We start from the raw sequence: 17,438 nt of genomic DNA, 5'->3' as shown, positions 1-17,438 counted from the left end.
TTACCCTTAGTGCCCCGGTATCATTAGTGTCCATCTTTAATGTCCCCGTTTTGACCGGAGTTGCCTGGCTGATCTTTTCCTTACTTCCTTGTTTGAACTGCCACCTGTGTCTCCGTCCACCATGCCTCGTTCCTGATCTGACTCCCCCGGCGATGTATCCTGCGAGTCTATACTACTAGTGATGTCGCGAACTGTTCGCCGGAGAACAATTCCCTGCGATCTTAGCTTGTTCGTGTTCGCCGCGGCGGGCGAACATATGCGATTCGCCCCCTATTCGTCATCATTGAGGAAACTTTGACCCTGTATCTCACAGCCTGCAGACACATTTGAGCCAATCAGCAGCAGACACTCCCTCACAGACCCTCCCAGCTCCTGGGCAGCAGCCGTTTTAGTGAGAGGAGGTTTAGTGCTGCTGCTGCTGATTGTATAGGGAAATAGATAGCTAGGCTAGTGTATTTAGTGTACACTACAGTCCTGAAGGACTCATCTAATCTCTGCTGTAAGGACAGCACCCCTTTTTAGGGCTAGAACTTCAGCCCACAAAGCCCTTTTTAGGGCTGGAACTTTTTTTTTTTTATTATTTGTAAATTATTTTTTTTATTATTTGTAATTTTATTTGCATTTGCCTGGCTGATATCTGCTTAACATTAGTGTAAATTTAAAAGAAAAAACTTTTACATCATTTTGCTAGTGTAATCTAATTTCATTTTCTATCAGGCCTGTGTGTCAGGCCCACATCATATACTGTGATTAATTCTTCTGTGCCACCACTGATATCTGGTTAACATTAGTGTAAATTTAAAAAAACTAAAACTTTTACATAATTTTGCTAGTGTAATCTAATTTCATTTTCCATCAGGCCTGTGTGTCAGGCCCACATCATATACTGTGATTAATAGCTCTGTTTCCACCACTTATATCTGGTGTAACATTAGTGTAAATTTTTTTAAAAATTTTTTTCATCAGTCCTCTTCTAGTGTTATTTAATTTTAGTTGCCAGGCCAGCCTGGCTGCCACTAGTGCCAGCCTGTGTGTCAGACTGCCAGCATATACTGTGCCTACTTCCATCCTCAGTGCCACCACTCCTATCTGTTGTAACATTAGTGTAACTTTTTAAAAAAAAAACTTTTACATCAGTCTGCCAGTGTTATTTAATTGCAGTTGCCTGTCTGCCAGCGTGTGTGCCAGGCCCACTTTCCAACTAGTGCCACAAATCATATTTGTTATAACAGTAGTGTAAATATTTAAAATAAAAACTTTTTTCACTGTGAATCATCTTTTTGACTGTGAATCATCAGTCAGCTAGTGCAATTGAATTGCAGTTGCCTGCCTGCCAGCGTGTGTGCCAGGCCCACTTGCCAACTAGTGCCACCAATCATATTTGTTATAACAGTATTGTAAATATTTAAAAAAAAAACTTTGACTGTGAATCATCTTTTTGACTGTGAAACATCAGTCAGCTAGTGTAATCTAATTGCAGTTGCCTTCCTCCCAGCGTGTGTGCCAGGCCCACTTGCCAACTAGTGCCACCAATCATATTTGTTATAACAGTAGTGTAAATATTTAAAATAAAACCTTTTTTGACTGTGAATCATCAGTCTGCTAGTGCAATTGAATTGCAGTTGCCTGCCTGCCAGCGTGTGTGCCAGGTAATCCTGCCTGCCAGCGTGTGTGCCAGGTAATGATAATCTATGTATCTATCAAATCTATCTATCCCGTGGTTGTGCAAATGGACTGTTTGCGGTTGTTTGCGGTGCGTTACACGGGGAGTTTGGTCTGTCACTGTGAAGCGGGCATAACCCTTACACTACCTGATCGATACAACATCATACCTGATGTTTTAAAGCACGTTATTCCAAACAATTTAGGAATGTTAGGTGATTTAGGCCCTTTATGGGTTAAAACCAGACTCTGCATCAACTATGTAATTTTGTGGCCAGAAAGAGTCCTTGTGGGTTTTAAAGTTCGCCTGCCTATTGAAGTCAATGGCGGTTCGCCGGTTCGCGAACATTTGCGGAAGTTCGAGTCCGCCGTTCGCGAACCGAAATTTTTAGGTTCGCAACATCACTATGTACTACTGCCGCTCTGTATCGGCCCATGGCTCTGACGTCTTCGTGTGTGCGACGCGTATCTCCGTCGAGTGCCTTCTGGGTCATAGAGCCATCTATACACTCTCCCTGAGGCGTAATCCTGCTCATCTCGAGAGAAATTAGTGCGTTTCCTTTCCTCTATGGATTTTCTCAGATCTGCAACCTTTGCATTGGTGTCCTGCAATACTTTATCCAGTTCATCCGATGGTAAGGATTTTTTAAGATTACTTTCCATGGTGGATAGTTTGATACTCCGCTCCTCTATTTCTTTATTAAGGCACTCCACGGTCAGGACGATCAGATCCATTGAACACTTATTCAGTATGTGTTCAAACCTGTTGCAATATAATTGATAGTCTCTCATTACAAAAAGTTACACAAGCATCTTGTCTTTCTATAATAATTTGATATTTATTATTAGATTAGTTGCTGCTATACATATCAGGAGTGATGAATTATTATGATTTAATAATAATATTGTTTAAATTATATATTTCAAATTTTGAGTGTATATATATATATATATATATGTGTGAATAATGGGTTAATTATTCTTGAGCGCCACCTAGTGGTACACCTGTATATAAATCACTTCAGTGTTTGTGTTAAGCATGGCATGATTAAGGGATAAGGTCCCGAAGCGTTGCCCTTTTTTTGTCTTTTTTGAATAAATATATACTGGAATTTGCTGTCACCCGCTTGCTATTCTTTGCATGGATTTTTGGGCTTGGGCAGTGGCCCATGGGTGACTTGCAATACCGTGCTAGAGTGCTGAAATATCTGTATATCTATACTGTTTTCCTGCCTCATTTTCATGCACCTGGCATTTAAAATGGAAGAAAGACAAGATGCTTGTGTAACTTTTTCTTACTCTGACATGGAAGCAGCAAGAATAACCACTTTCACCAAGGGTTCAAGAGATTTTTTGAAGACTGCTCTATCTGAACACACAGCCCAGGAATATGAAAAGTTGTCTAAAAAGAACTTGGCATTTAATTTGCATGCAAACACTTGGCTGAATACCATCGTGTTAAGAGGATCCCTAGAGGATTATGGATGGGAGCAAGACCCACATTAATGAGAGACAATCAAGAATATTGCAACAGGTTTGAACACATACTGAATAAGTGTTCAATGAATCTGATCGTCCTGACCGTGGAGTGCCTTAATAAAGAAATAGAGGAGCAGTGTATCAAACTATCCACCATGGAAAGTAATCTTAAAAAATCCTTTCCATCGGATGAACTGGATAAAGTATTGCAGGACACCAATGCAAAGACCGCAGATCTGAAAAAATCCATAGAGGAAAGGAAACGCACTAAGTTCGCTCGAGATGAGCAGGATTACGCCTTAGGGAGAGTGTATAGATGGCTCTATGACCCAGAAGGCGCCCGACGGAGATACACGTCGCACACACGAAGACTTCAGAGCCATGGGCTGACGCAGAGCGGCAGTAGTACAGACTCGCAGGATATATCGCCGGGGGAGTCGGATCAGGATCGAGGCATGGTGGACGGAGACACAGGCGGCAGTTCAAACAAGGAAGTAAGGAAAAGATCAGCCAGGCAACTCCGGTCAAAACGGGGACATTAAAAGTGGACACTAATGATACCGGGACACTAAGGGTAAGCTTGAGCACTATAGATGGCAATGATAAGCCCACCCTTAAGGAAGCGCAACATAATAATGTTATTAACATTTCAAACTATGACCTGTCTGATGTTGAAACCGAACTGTTAAACAAGGGACTCTCATTCTGTCCAGTTAAGAACTGTAACTTTTTCCAACTGCAGAAAGATATTTACAGATTTATAAGAACTTTAAAGCTTAAGACTGTGAATTGGGCTGTGAATTCAGCTCTGGATAATGAGTCCTATGATCCATTTGAAACAACTAGGCCTTAGGAATAAAAGTAAATATATCCCTAATGTGAGTAATCACAGCATAGAAACATATACTGCTATACAAATTCAGAGGGATTTAACTAAATTACAATTGATGGTTGAGAGATTTAAGAATACAGGGAATCATTATAAACAAAAGGGTACTAATATTTCAGTTGATCAACGTTTAGCCTTACAAAAACTTCAAAACCAACCTGATATAGTGCTAAAGAGGGCCGACAAGGGTGGTGCAACTGTTGTGTTAGATAAATGTAATTTATATCAATGAAATTAGAAACCAATTGAATAACGATCTTGTTTATAAAAAAACTTGGCTATAATCCTATATTTAAATTACAGAAAGAGATAAATATGACAATCTCTAAAGCAGCTAACAGTGGGATTATTAGTATGTATGTGGTTTCATTTTTAAAAGTTGATGACCCTTACACTCCAGTGATATATGCCCTTCCTAAAGTGCATAAGAATGTGACTAACCCTCCCGGGCGTCCAATTGTTGCAAGCACTAATTCTGTGTTCACTAATATCTCAATATTTTTAGATAAAATCCTGCGCCCTTATGTTGAAATGTCTAGTTCTTTCATCAAAGATACAGGTGATTTTCTATCTAAATTGGATTCCCTTGATTTACCTACTAATAAATTCATTATGTTTAGCTTAGATGTTGAAAGCCTTTATACCAACATTAAACATACTAGTGGGATTGATGCAGTGGATACAATATTGAGGACTGATAAAAAGTATAATTCTATTCAAGTAGATTGTTTTATTTGTTTGCTTACTATCATATTGTGTGGTAATTATTTTCTTTTCCAGGATGACTACTTTCTTCAGCTCCAAGGTACTGCCATGGGTTCCAACGTCGCCCCCAACTACGCCAACGTTTTTATGAATTGTTATGAGGAAAAATGTTTTTTCAAGTGATCTTTTCGTTCAATATGGCGCCATCTGGTGGCGATATATTGACAATATTTTTGGCGTGTGGTTGGGCAACGTTGGAACCCTGGAGGATTTTGTAACGGACTTAAATATTTCAACTAATTACATTAAATTCAAATTAACCTGGAGTGAAGAACAGGTAGACTTCCTGGACGTGAGGGTAATTAAAACAGGTAATGGGTTTAAAACTGATCTGTTTAAAAAGAAAACTGAACGGAATAGCCTGCTGAGCTTTGAAAGTGCTCATCCCCCCTCTCTTTTAAGATCCCTTCCCCATAGTCAAATGCTTCGAGTGCGTAAGATCATATCAGATGATGGTATACTTGATAAAAGATTGACAGAGATGGGAGAGAGGTTTATTGAGAGGGGATACCCAATTAATTTAATTACCAAGGAGATTGAAATGGTTAAATCTATCCCCAGATCTAACTTATTGAGTTCTAAGAATAAAGTTAAGAATGGGGATAAGAAAAATGATAGATTGATTTTTGTCTCTGAGTAAGTAAAGAAATACGAATTATGAAGAAGCATTGGCATATTCTGTCTGACTGTAACCCCACTATAGCTGAATTTCAAAATTCTCCTATGCCAGCCTTTAAAAGGGGCGCTAATATTCAAAGTAAGCTGGTCAAAGCGGATATTGGTTCAAGTATTAGAACAGGTTTGGGTTATATTACCATTAAAAATAAAGGTTGTTATCCCTGTTTAGGGTGTTCCTGTTGCAGTAATATGACCAAAGGGTCATTATTTTATCACCCCCACACTGGGAAAAAGTATAATATAAAAAGCTTTTTTACCTGCTTAACCTCTTTCATAATATATATGATTAAATGTCCGTGTGGAGGTGTTTATGTAGGTGAGTCCACTAGACCTGCTAAGGACAGGATTATTGAACACAAAAGCAATATTCGAACTGGTAATTTAAAAGCCCCCTTAGCTGCTCACTTTTTGAAAGCTGGCCATTCTATTAGTCAATTAAAATGTCTAATTATCGACAATATTGACACTCCACGAAGAGGGGGTAATAAGGAATTAATGCTGAAACAAAAGGAATCCTATTGGATTTATGAGCTTGAGAGCTTAGAACTTAAAGGGTTAAATAAAGATTGGGATCTCACTCTATTCTTATGATGAATTAATGTTGATTGCAAAATCTTATATGATGAAATGATTTTCTATAATAATATATTTATTATTAGATTAGTTGCTGCTATACATATAAGGAGTGATGAATTATTATGAATTATTAATAATATTGTTTAAATTATATAGTTCAAATTGTAAGTATATGTATATTTGAAGAATGGGTTAATTATTCTTGAGCGCCACCTAGTGGTACACCTGTATATAAATCACTTCAGTGCTTGTGTTAAGCATGGCATGATTAAGGGATAAGGTCCCGAAATGTTGCCCTTTTTTGTCTTTTTTGAATAAATATATACTGGAATTTGCTGTCACCCGCTTGCTATTCTTTGTATGGATTTTTGGGCTTGGGCAGTGGCCCATGGGTGACTTGCAATACCGTGCTAGAGTGCTGAAATATCTGTATATCTTTAAGGATTTTAGTCCAGACAGAGTGTGAGGCGTTCTTCCTCCTGTAGGGAGCTTCTCCGACTTGGGGTGATTGTTTCTGTTCCTGGTCTCCAAGAAGGAACTGTTGGACAGATATTATTCAAGAGTTTTATCTAGATGGAAGCTATTCGTTACCTTCTTTCTGGGGTCAAAGAAGGTCAATTAATGGCCTTTGGAACGTGTACCTACATATGCCTGTTCATTAGGATCTTCACAGGTTTTAAGGGTTTGCTTTTTTAGTCAAACATTTCCAATTTGTGGTTATTCCCTTCGGTCTTGCTGTTGGTGAAGCCTCGGTTACAAGGCATTGCAGTAGATGACATCCTGATCCGGGTGTCTTCTTTTCTTTAAAGGTTAGTCACCTTTCAAACAAAAAATTGGGAGTTTGAATCCAGCTGCAACTGATTTTAAATGTTGTTTTCCTTCCTGCAATTATTCGGTTGGAAGGTGTTTTTAGGAAAGATAACTATTTTTCTAGGAAAAAATAAGGATTTTGACTTTGGTCTAGTTCTACAGTCCACTTTTTGGACATCAGTGTTTCAGTACACGGAGGTTTCGGGCTGATGATTGTGGTCATCATCTTGTTTGGTCTGGTTAACTTCATTCTTTTAAGTTAAATGTTTAAACAATGTAAGGAAGTTTATGCGGACTTGTCTCCTCTAATTTTCCTGGAGGCAGGAGCCAGGGGTTTTTGTTTCTACTGTGGCTATCTTTCTCAGATAGCTTAATGGTTTATTCAAGTGTTTGGAAAACAGAAGTTTGGGAGTTAGGATCCTCCCATTGGTGCTGTTTCTATGAAATGGTTGTCAGTTTATGTGCCCCTGGGATCCTGATTTCGCAGATCGTGTTGGGTGGTCGTGACATTGATAGCTAGCTTTCTAGTATGGGCGAGCTTCCATACTCTTCTGACCTGGCCCAGTTGGCCTCGGTACTCTTTGTCAGGTTCATGTTTGACATCATGATTTCTGTGGTTTACATCAATCTTCAGGGAGGAACAAGGAGTTCCTTAGCGATGATAGAAGTAGCCAAGATAAGTCTCACTCCTGCCATCTGACGGCGATCTACATCCCAGGGGTGGAAACTGGGAGGCAGACATTTCATCCGGGGGAATGGGAATTCCATCCGGAGATATTTTCCATCCTGATTCTCAGATGGGGCAGGCCAGAGTTGGATCTCATGGCATCTCGTCTGAATGCCAAGCATCTAAGATACGGGTCCAGGTCCAGGGATCCCCAGGCGGAGCTGATAGATGCCCTGGCAGTGCCTTGGTCTTTCAGCCTAGCTTATGTATTTCCTCCGTTTGCTCTTCTTCCCAGGGTGATTGCTTGAGTCAAACAGGAGAGGGTGTTGGTAATTCTCATTGCTCCTGCGTGGCCTTGCAGGATTTGGTATGCGGATCTGGTGTACATGTCATCTCAGCCACTGTGGGAGCTCCCATTGAGGAAAGACCTTCTCATTCAGGGTCCCTTCCTTCATCCAAATCTAGTTTCTCTGCAGCTGACTGCTTGGAGATTGAACTCTTAATTTTATCTAAATGAGGGTTTTCTGATTCGGTCATAGATACCTTAATTAAGGCACGTAAGCATGTTACTAGGAAAATTTACCATAAGATATGGTGTAAATATCTTTATTGGTGTGAATCCAAGGGCTACTCATGGAGTAGGGTTAGGATTCCTAGGATTTTGTCCTTTCTCCAAGAGAGGATTGGAGAAGGGGCTATCAGCAAGTTCCTTAAAGGGACAGATTTCTGTTTTATCTATTTTATTACACAAGCGTCTGGCAGGTGTTGCAGATGTACATTCTTTTTGTCAGGCTCTGACTAGTTTCAGGCCTGTATATATATGTAATTACTCCTCTTTGGAGTTTAAATTTAGTTCTTCAAGGGGTTTTGTTTGAACCTATGCATTCCATTGATATTAAGTTATTATCTTGGAAAGTCTTATTTCTGGTTGCTATTTCTTCTGCTCGAAAAGTATCAGAGCTTTCAGCATTACAGTTTGATTCTCCTTATCATATTTATTTCGGATAAGGTGGTGTTACGTGCTAATCCTGGTTTTCTTCCTTAAGTTGTTTCAAACAAGAATATTAATCAGGAGATTTTTGTTCCTTCCTTGTGTCCTAATCTTTCTTCTAAGAAGGAACGTCTGTTACATAATTTAGACGTAGTCCGTGCTTTAAAGTTTTATTTCCAAGCAACTAAGGATTTTCGACAATCGTCTAATTTGCTAATTGTTTTTTCAGGGAAACGTAGGGGTCAGAAAGCTACGGCTACCTCTCTTTCTTTTTGGCTGAAGAGTATTATCCATTTTGCATATGAGACTGCTGGACAGCAGCCTCCTGAACGAATTACGGCTCATTCCATTAGGGCTGTGGCTTTCTCATGGGCATTCAAAAATGCTTCTGTTGAACAGATTTGCAAAGTTGCAACTTGGTCGTCTCTTCACACTTTTTCCAAATTTTCCAAATTTGATACCTTTGCCTCGGCTGAGGCTGTTTTTGGGAGGAAAGTTCTTCAAGAAGTGGTGCCTTCAGTTTAGGTTCCCTGTCTTGTCCCTCCCTTTTCATCCGTGTACTATAGCTTTGGTATTGTATCCCACAAGTAAGGATGAAATCCGTGGACTCATCGTATCTTAAAAAAGAAAACAAAATTAAAACTTAGTTGATAAATTTATTTCTTTTTGGATACGATGAGTCCACAACCCACCCTGTTTTAAGAGACTTCGGTCGAATTACTGGAGTGGGAGGAAAGGGAGGAGCTATATATAGCAGCTCTGTTGTGGTGCTCTTTGCCTCCTCCTGCTGGCCAGGAGGTGAATATCCCACAAGTAAGGATGAAATCCATGGACTCATCGTATCCAAAAAGAAATAAATTTATCAGGTAAGCATAAATTTTGTTTTTAAAGAGATGTGGTTATCCTCTTATAATTAAGGGACTAAGGATATATAACATTGATGAGCTCCCATGAGACTCAAATAAATGTATGTTTATTCACACCAGGTGAACACTACTACCACAGTGATCACCTTGCTATATAGGGACTTTATTTTAAATAAGGACTTTTAGGCTTTAAAATGAGGTGTCTTGGGAGCTCTCTGGCACTTATAATAGCCCATCAAAAAGAACTAGAGACCCCCCTCATTAAAAAGTGTGTAGGCAACATACCATTTGAAAGAACAGGCAATTGTCTTTTTATACAGTGGGTCTTGGGGTTTTCTATGGCTTAAGGAAGTAACCTTAAGCTCCCTGCAGCACTTCAGGGTTTCTGGGTTGGCGACATCGCTCTTCCCAGGCGTGGTGATGTTACTAGCATGCTGAATTGCCCAGGCAATGCTGGAACCCTCCTATTGGTTAGAAGGCAGAGCCACAATCAGCTCTGAAAGTGCTCTCTGGATGACGACATGTGGTTACTATATGCATTTAAAACATTGAGCACTTGTTATCATTCATGGTTAATGTGGAGTCTTAGATATACATATATTCCATCATAACTCTCGCTCTGTACTGCTGTCCCTCTGAGACAGTCACCTTTCCTTAATTGCAAAATTTCCCTTAGAGCACCCAGACATGCTCATGAACTGCCCAGACACACCCACTATCCCGCCCCACTAACCACCCATGATCCAACTCCTCCCAACACAGCTGTACCCACAAAATGGTGGTGGCCCTCCAATCAACCTCCTGAGTTCCTGATTCCCTGCCACAAATGTTGGCAGGTATGTACATTCTCTCCTACAGTATTATAATTTATTTAATAATCAATAAAGAACCAGCATATTATGCAGCACTATGACATTATGTATACAATTACAAAGAACAATAATCAATAGATATTTACATGAATTGTTGTTAACAGTAAATCACCTTTGAGATGAGATAATCAAAAGAGAAGGGATGTTAAACAGTCTGTTTCATTGTTGCAATAAAAAAAAGTAATTAGCTTAACCCTCAGTCTACCGGGGGTTTTTTTGTACCACCTTGCACCGCCAGGTTCCAATGGGTAGGTGTAGGACATAGGTAGTAAGAAAAGTTATGCTAATATGATGACAATTTTTCACTGTCCATAGTTCAAACACACTACTTTCAGATGTTCTTGACATAAATTTTTATTTGCACACACAACACACTGTTCGAGTTTTTCTGTCTTTGCTGTTAGGGCAGATACTGCAACGTGCTTTCTTTCTTGGTGGTTTTTCAAAGTTAGAAGTTTGCGGAACGTCAGGCCCCTCAGATACTCCAGCCAGTGCTTTCCCAAGATGTGTAAGGAAAACCTTACTTTTGTGCGATTTACTTGCATTCCAGTCTGGTTTTAGCGACATCTAGATAATGTAGGCGTTGATAGCACTAACATCCAACATGTTATAAAATATAACCATTGGCCATCTTCTGGTCATTCGTTTAGTACTGTAAGTACGAACCATCTGATCCAACGTATCAACGCCTCCTTTTGTCTCATTGTATGACTGAATTATCTCTGTTTTTTGTCTTCTCGGTTTTGAACAGTAGGTTGGGAATGCATAGAGCTCAAGCGGGTAACAACTTTGGTTTACAGAAAGACGTGATGATTGTATCATTCTGTCCCAAGAAAAACAAACAGTTTACAGAGTAGAGTTGACATTTTGATTTTTTTGTGGTCACAAATCCTTGGGGCAGTTCTTTTTTGTTTTTACGAATTGTTCCAACAACAGTGATTTTCTTTTCCAGTAATTTTTTTAGCTAACTACAGACTTGTGAAGAAGTTATCACAAGTGATGTTTCCAGAATGTTATATTCCTTGAGCCAAATCCATTACCACTCGCTCCCCCTAATTCATTTTTTATCCTTGGTCTTGACATTTCCTGGTGTACACATGCATATTGTATGAGGAGGAAGTTCTGCTGTTGCATATTGCCCATCGTTTTATGCCATATTTCCCTGGCTTTGATGGAATATATTATTTGAAAGGGCAATGACCACGAAAGGTTACTAGTTGTTCATCAACTGTCATCGAGGAACAAATGCTTCAGAAAGAGTTTTTATCCACAGATCGAAGCATTCTCAAATGGGCTGCAACTTATCAGTAGAACGGTTTTGTCGTCTAGCAGCAGCATCATCAAATCTCAGAACTCTGGAAATGTTCTGAAAGCAAGTTCTGCTCATTGATTTGTTGAATATTGGGCAACCATGTTCTCTACTCCATAAATGAGACATTTCTTCATTCTTACCCTTATACAGTAGATGCCTATCAAAATGAGTACACCAATAAACTTGTACAATTCATCTGTAGTTAGATTAGACCATTGAGCTTCAGATACAGCCTGAACCTTCTTTATTGGTCCATTTACACATGGTTTCAACAAAGGGTTTCCGAAAAAAAAAGCACAAATGATGATTCGATTAGGTCTGTCTGTCTTTTTGCAAAATAGCTGGCACCTGGTGTTTCTCGAATGATGTTCCCTTGCCTCGTTCTGCCTTGTGGATTGTTGATAGGCACAGAATTCCATTTTTCATTTTTATCTTTTGAATAGTAAATAGTTCTATTCGGAGATGGCGTTTACGAGCCATGATGAAACTACACCACCAAGTCAGGAAAGCATAACAAATCTTCAAAATCTAAGAAAGCAAGTCCTAACATGCAGAAACATGTCCTAACTTGCAAACTGAACATGGCTCACAGAGTGCAGTACAGTAATCATATGACTTGATGAGTTATAAAGGAGTTATAAAATGTATTTATTTAAATGGATTTTACTTTTTCTTTTTTCCCCCACGTGTGCAGTGTACTTTACTTCCTGTCATAGCCTTACAACGAAGAGGGGGCCTCTGCAAGAAGGTTTATCTTAGCTCTATGTTACAAAACTTCAAGGCTGGTTACTATTAAGTGAATAGACTAGATAATAGGGAGTCAGACTTGCACATGCCTAGATCAGTCAGATTGTAACATAAGTTTCAAATATGTCAGCTTTGTTTCACACTGGGGACAGGGCTACATTGAGAATATGTAACTGCTCATTATGCAAGAAAACAAGTAAGGTGTTTGCTGTTTTTTTAACACTCTCTGCTAGATTTAGAGTTTTGCGGCCAAAGGGGTGCGTTAGCTAAGCATGTTTTTTTTCCCCTGCACCTTTTAAATAACGCTGGTATTTAGAGTTCTCTGAAGGGCTGCGTTAGGCTCCAAAAAGGGAGCGTAGAGGCATATTTACCACCACTTCAACTCTAAATACCAGCGTTGCTTACGGTAGCGGCCAGCTGGAAAAACGTGCTCGTGCACGATTCCCCCATGGGAAACAATGGGGCAGTTTGAGCTACAAAAAAAACCTAACACCTGCAAAAAAGCAGCGTTAAGCTCCTAACGCAGCCCCATTGTTTCCTATGGGGAAACACTTCCTAAGTCTGCACCTAACACCCTAACATGAACCCCGAGTCTAAACACCCCTAATCTGCAGCCCCCGCTATCGCTGACACCTGCATTTTATTATTAACCCCTAATATTCCGCTCTGGACACCGCCGCAACCTACATTATCCCTATGTACCCCTAATCTGCTGCCCCTAACATCGCCGACACCTACATAATATTTATTAACCCCTAATCTGCCCCCCCAACATCGCCGCTACCTTACCTACACTTATTAACCCCTAATCTGCCGACCGGACCTCGCCGCCACTATTAAAAATGTATTAACCCCTAAACCGCCGCACTTCCACCTCAAAAACCCTATAATAAACAGTATTAACCCCTAATCTGCCCTCCCTAACATCTTTGACACCTAACTTCAAGTATTAACCCCTAATCTGCCGACCGGACCTCGCCGCTACTCTAATAAATGTATTAACCCCTAAAGCTAAGTCTAACCCTAACACTAACACCCCCCTAAGTTAAATATAATTTTTATCTAACAAAATAAATTAAATCATATTAAATAAATTATTCCTATTTAAAGCTAAATACTTACCTGTAAAATAAATCCTAATATAGCTACAATATAACGAATAATTATATTGTAGGTATTTTAGGATTCATATTTATTTTACAGGCAACTTTGTATTTATTTTAACTAGGTACAATAGCTATTAAATAGTTATTAACTATTTAATAGCTACCTAGTTAAAATAATAACAAAATTACCTGTAAAATAAATCCTAACCTAAGTTACAATTAAACCTAACACTACACTATCAATAAATAAATTAAACTAATTACCTAAACTACCTACAATTACCTACAATTAAATCAACTAAACTAAATTACCAAAAAAAAACACTAAATTACAAAAAATAAAAAAAGATTACAAGAATGTTAAACTAATTACACCTACTCTAAGCCCCCTAAAAAAAACAAAGCCCCCCAAAATAAAAAAATGCCCTACCCTATTCTAAAATAAAAAGTTAACAGCTCTATTACCTTACCAGCCCTTAAAAGGGCTTTTTGTGGGGCATGCCCCAAAGAAATCAGCTCTTTTGCCTGTAAAAAAAACCCATACAATACCCCCCCCAACATTACAACCCACCCAAACCCCCCTTAAAAAACACTAAGCCCCTGAAGATCTCCCTACCTTGTATTCACCCAGCCGGTATCACCGATCCGTCCAGAAGAGGTCCTACAGAGGGTCCGAAGTCTTCATCCTATCCGGCCAGAAGAGGTCCTCCAGAGGCTCGGAAATCTTCATCGAGGCGGCATCTTCTATTTTCTTCCATCCGGAGCGGAGCGGGTCCATCTTGAAGCAGCCGGCGCGGATCCATCCTCTTCTAACGACGTCTTAAGTCCTAATGAAGGTTCCTTTAAATGATGTCATCCAAGATGGCGTGCCTCGAATTCTGATTGGCTGATGGGATTCTATCAGCCAATCGGAATTAAGGTAGGAAAAATCTGATTGGCTGATTGAATCAGCCAATCAGATTCAAGTTCAATCGGATTGGCTGATCCAATCAGCCAATCAGATTGAGCTCGCATTCTATTGGCTGTTCCGATCAGCCAATAGAATGCAAGCTCAATCTGATTGGCTGATTGGATCAACCAATTCGATTGAACTTGAATCTGATTGGCTGATTCAATCAGCCAATCAGATTTTTCCTACCTTAATTCCGATTGGCTGATAGAATCCTATCAGCCAATTGGAATTCGAGGGACGCCATCTTGGATGATGACATTTAAAGGAACCTTCATTCAGACTTAGGACATCGTTAGAAGAGGATGGATCCACGCCGGCTGCTTCAAGATGGACGCGCTCCACTCCGGATGGAAGAAGATAGAAGATGCCGTCTGGATGAAGACTTCCGAGCCTCTGGAGGACCTCTTCTGGCAGGATAGGATGAAGACTTCGGACCCTCTGGAGGACCTCTTCTGGACGGATCAGTGATACCCGGCTAGGTGAATACAAGGTAGGGAGATCTTCAGGGGCTTAGTGTTAGGTTTTTTAAGGGGGGTTTGGGTGGGTTAGATTAGGGGTATGTGGGTGGTGGGTTGTAATGTTGGGGGGGTATTGTATGTTTTTTTTTACAGGCAAAAGAGCTGATTTCTTTGGGGCATGCCCCGCAAAAAGCCCTTTTAAGGGCGGGTAAGGTAATAGAGCTGTTAACTTTTTATTTTAGAATAGGGTAGGGCATTTTTTTATTTTGGGGGGCTTTGTTTTTTTTGTTTAGGGGGCTTAGAGTAGGTGTAATTAGTTTAAAATTCTTGTAATCTTTTTTTATTTTTGTAATTTAGTGTTTTTTTTTTTTGTAATTTAGTTTAGTTGATTTAATTGTAGGTAATTGTAGGTAGTTTAGTTTATTTATTGATAGTGTAGTGTTAGGTTTAATTGTAACTTAGGTTAGGATTTATTTTACAGGTAATTTTGTTATTATTTTAACTAGGTAGCTATTAAATAGTTAATAACATTTATTAGAGTAGCGGCGAGGTCCGGTCGTCAGATTAGGGGTTAATACTTGAAGTTAGGTGTCAAAGATGTTAGGGAGGGCAGATTAGGGGTTAATACTATTTATTATAGGGTTTTTGAGGCAGGAGTGCGGCGGTTTTGGGGTTAATACATTTATTATAGTGGCGGCGAGGTCCGGTCGGCAGATTAGGGGTTAATAAGTGTAGGTAAGGTAGCGGCGACATTGCGGGGTCAGATTAGGGGTTAATAAATATTATGTAGGTGTCGGCGATGTTAGGGGCAGCAGATTAGGGGTACATAGGGATAATGTATGTGGCGGCAGTGTGCGGTCGGCAGATTAGGGGTTAAATGTTTTTATTAGAGTGGCGGCGATGTGGGGGGGGCCTCGGTTTAGGGGTACATAGGTAGTTTATGGGTGTTAGTGTACTTTAGAGCACAGTAGTTAAGAGCTTTATAAACTGGCGTTAGCCCATAAAGCTCTTAACTCCTGACTTTTTTCTGTGGCTGGAGTTTTGTCGTTCTAACGCTCACTTCAGCCAAGACTCTAAATACCGGCGTTAGGAAGATCCCATTGAAAAGATAGGATACGCAATTGGCGTAAGGGGATCTGCGGTATGGAAAAATTTGCGGCTGGAAAGTGAGCGTTAGACCCTTTCCTGACTGACTCTAAATACCAGCGGGCGGTAAAAAGCAGCGTTAGGACCCCTTAACGCTGCTTTTGACGGCTAACGCAGAACTCTAAATCTAGGCGTCTGTTTCTTTTTAGGTGTACTTTGATTTAACAGTTTTGTTTTTAACAAAGGAGCACTGCAATAGAATATATTCAGAATGCTGTAGCTGGCATTTATTTTTTACTAAATATTGTATTAGAATGAAAGTTGAATTAACATAATTTTCTAAAACCCCCTTTGCAACCCAACACATCTTAAAGTGATGGTAAGCTTTCCCCTTTATATAAACAGATCCTGAATATAAGTTATATTCTAGATGGTGTTTAATTCATTAGTTGTAATGAAGATGCGCTATAACTTACTTTTTACTTTTTAGCTATGAAATTCTAATACCCTGCCACCCACTTTAAAAGTAATATTTTTTTAACTATTCTCCAATCAGCTTTCTAGCTACAAAAAAAAAAAATGTGTGAGTGCCATTTGGCTAGAGTGCTGATTAAAGAACAGTTCAAACCATTGGCACACAAAAAACAATTACTTTTGAAGTGGGCGACCAGAGCGTGGGTTATTAGAATTTCAGCACTTACATTAAAAAGTCATTTTTATAGCTCATCTTCATTGCAACTGATGAATTAAACTCCATCTAAAATATTGCTAACATTCTGGATCTGTTTATATAAAGGGAAAGTTTACCATCACTTTAATATTTAAATTTAAAGGGACACTGAACCCACATTTTTTCTTTTGTGATTCAGATAGAGCGTGAAATTTTAAGCAACTTTCTAATTTACTCCTATTATCAAATTTTCCTCCTTCTTTTAGTATCTGTATTTGAAATGCAAGAATTTAAGTTTAAATGCCGGCCCATTTTTGGTGAACAACCTGGGTAGTCCTTGCTGATTGGTGGATATATTCATCCACCAATAAAGAAAATGCTGTCCAGAGTACTGAACCAAAAAAAGCTAAGATGCTTTCTTTTTTTAAAAAAAAAAAAGATAGCAAGAGAACGAAGAAAAATTGATAATAGGAGTAAATTAGAAAGTTGCTTAAAATTGCATGCTCTATCTGAATCACAAAAGAAAAAATTTGGGTTCAGTGTCCCTTTAAATCCAGATCTTTTGGGTTACAACTTGTTTGTCTTTAGTGACTCATTTTAATGTCTACAAAATGTTAATTTAAAATTTGTAACTACACTTACAAGTAATGCATTCTGTACAGATTATTAGCATTTTTTAACAGAAATCTTTTTGTTGTTGTTTTTATTTTGTTTTTGTCTCTGACGTAGATTGAGCGAATTGACCAGTTTTTTGCAAGTGGAGGAGTTCGTCACATCATGTTTTATTACCAAGATATGGAAGCACTTGAACCAGGTATAATTATTTTGAATGATTTACAATATGCACCTATA

At 39.2% G+C, this 17,438-nt stretch overlaps 1 protein-coding gene across 1 annotated transcript in view; it reads left to right on the top strand.

The window, feature by feature from the left end:
* Positions 1–17,438, top strand: part of DNAH5 (dynein axonemal heavy chain 5) — a 1,563,391-nt gene that overhangs the window by 266,663 nt on the left and 1,279,290 nt on the right. The window contains 1 exon segment of the mRNA XM_053715797.1: positions 17,316–17,400. Coding sequence (XP_053571772.1) covers positions 17,316–17,400 — 85 coding nt within the window.

Source organism: Bombina bombina, chromosome 5 (genome assembly GCF_027579735.1).
Source record: "Bombina bombina isolate aBomBom1 chromosome 5, aBomBom1.pri, whole genome shotgun sequence".
Lineage (NCBI taxonomy): Eukaryota > Metazoa > Chordata > Amphibia > Anura > Bombinatoridae > Bombina > Bombina bombina.
Note: the sequence above shows the minus strand (reverse complement) of the source record. Positions and strands in the feature narration are given on the sequence as shown.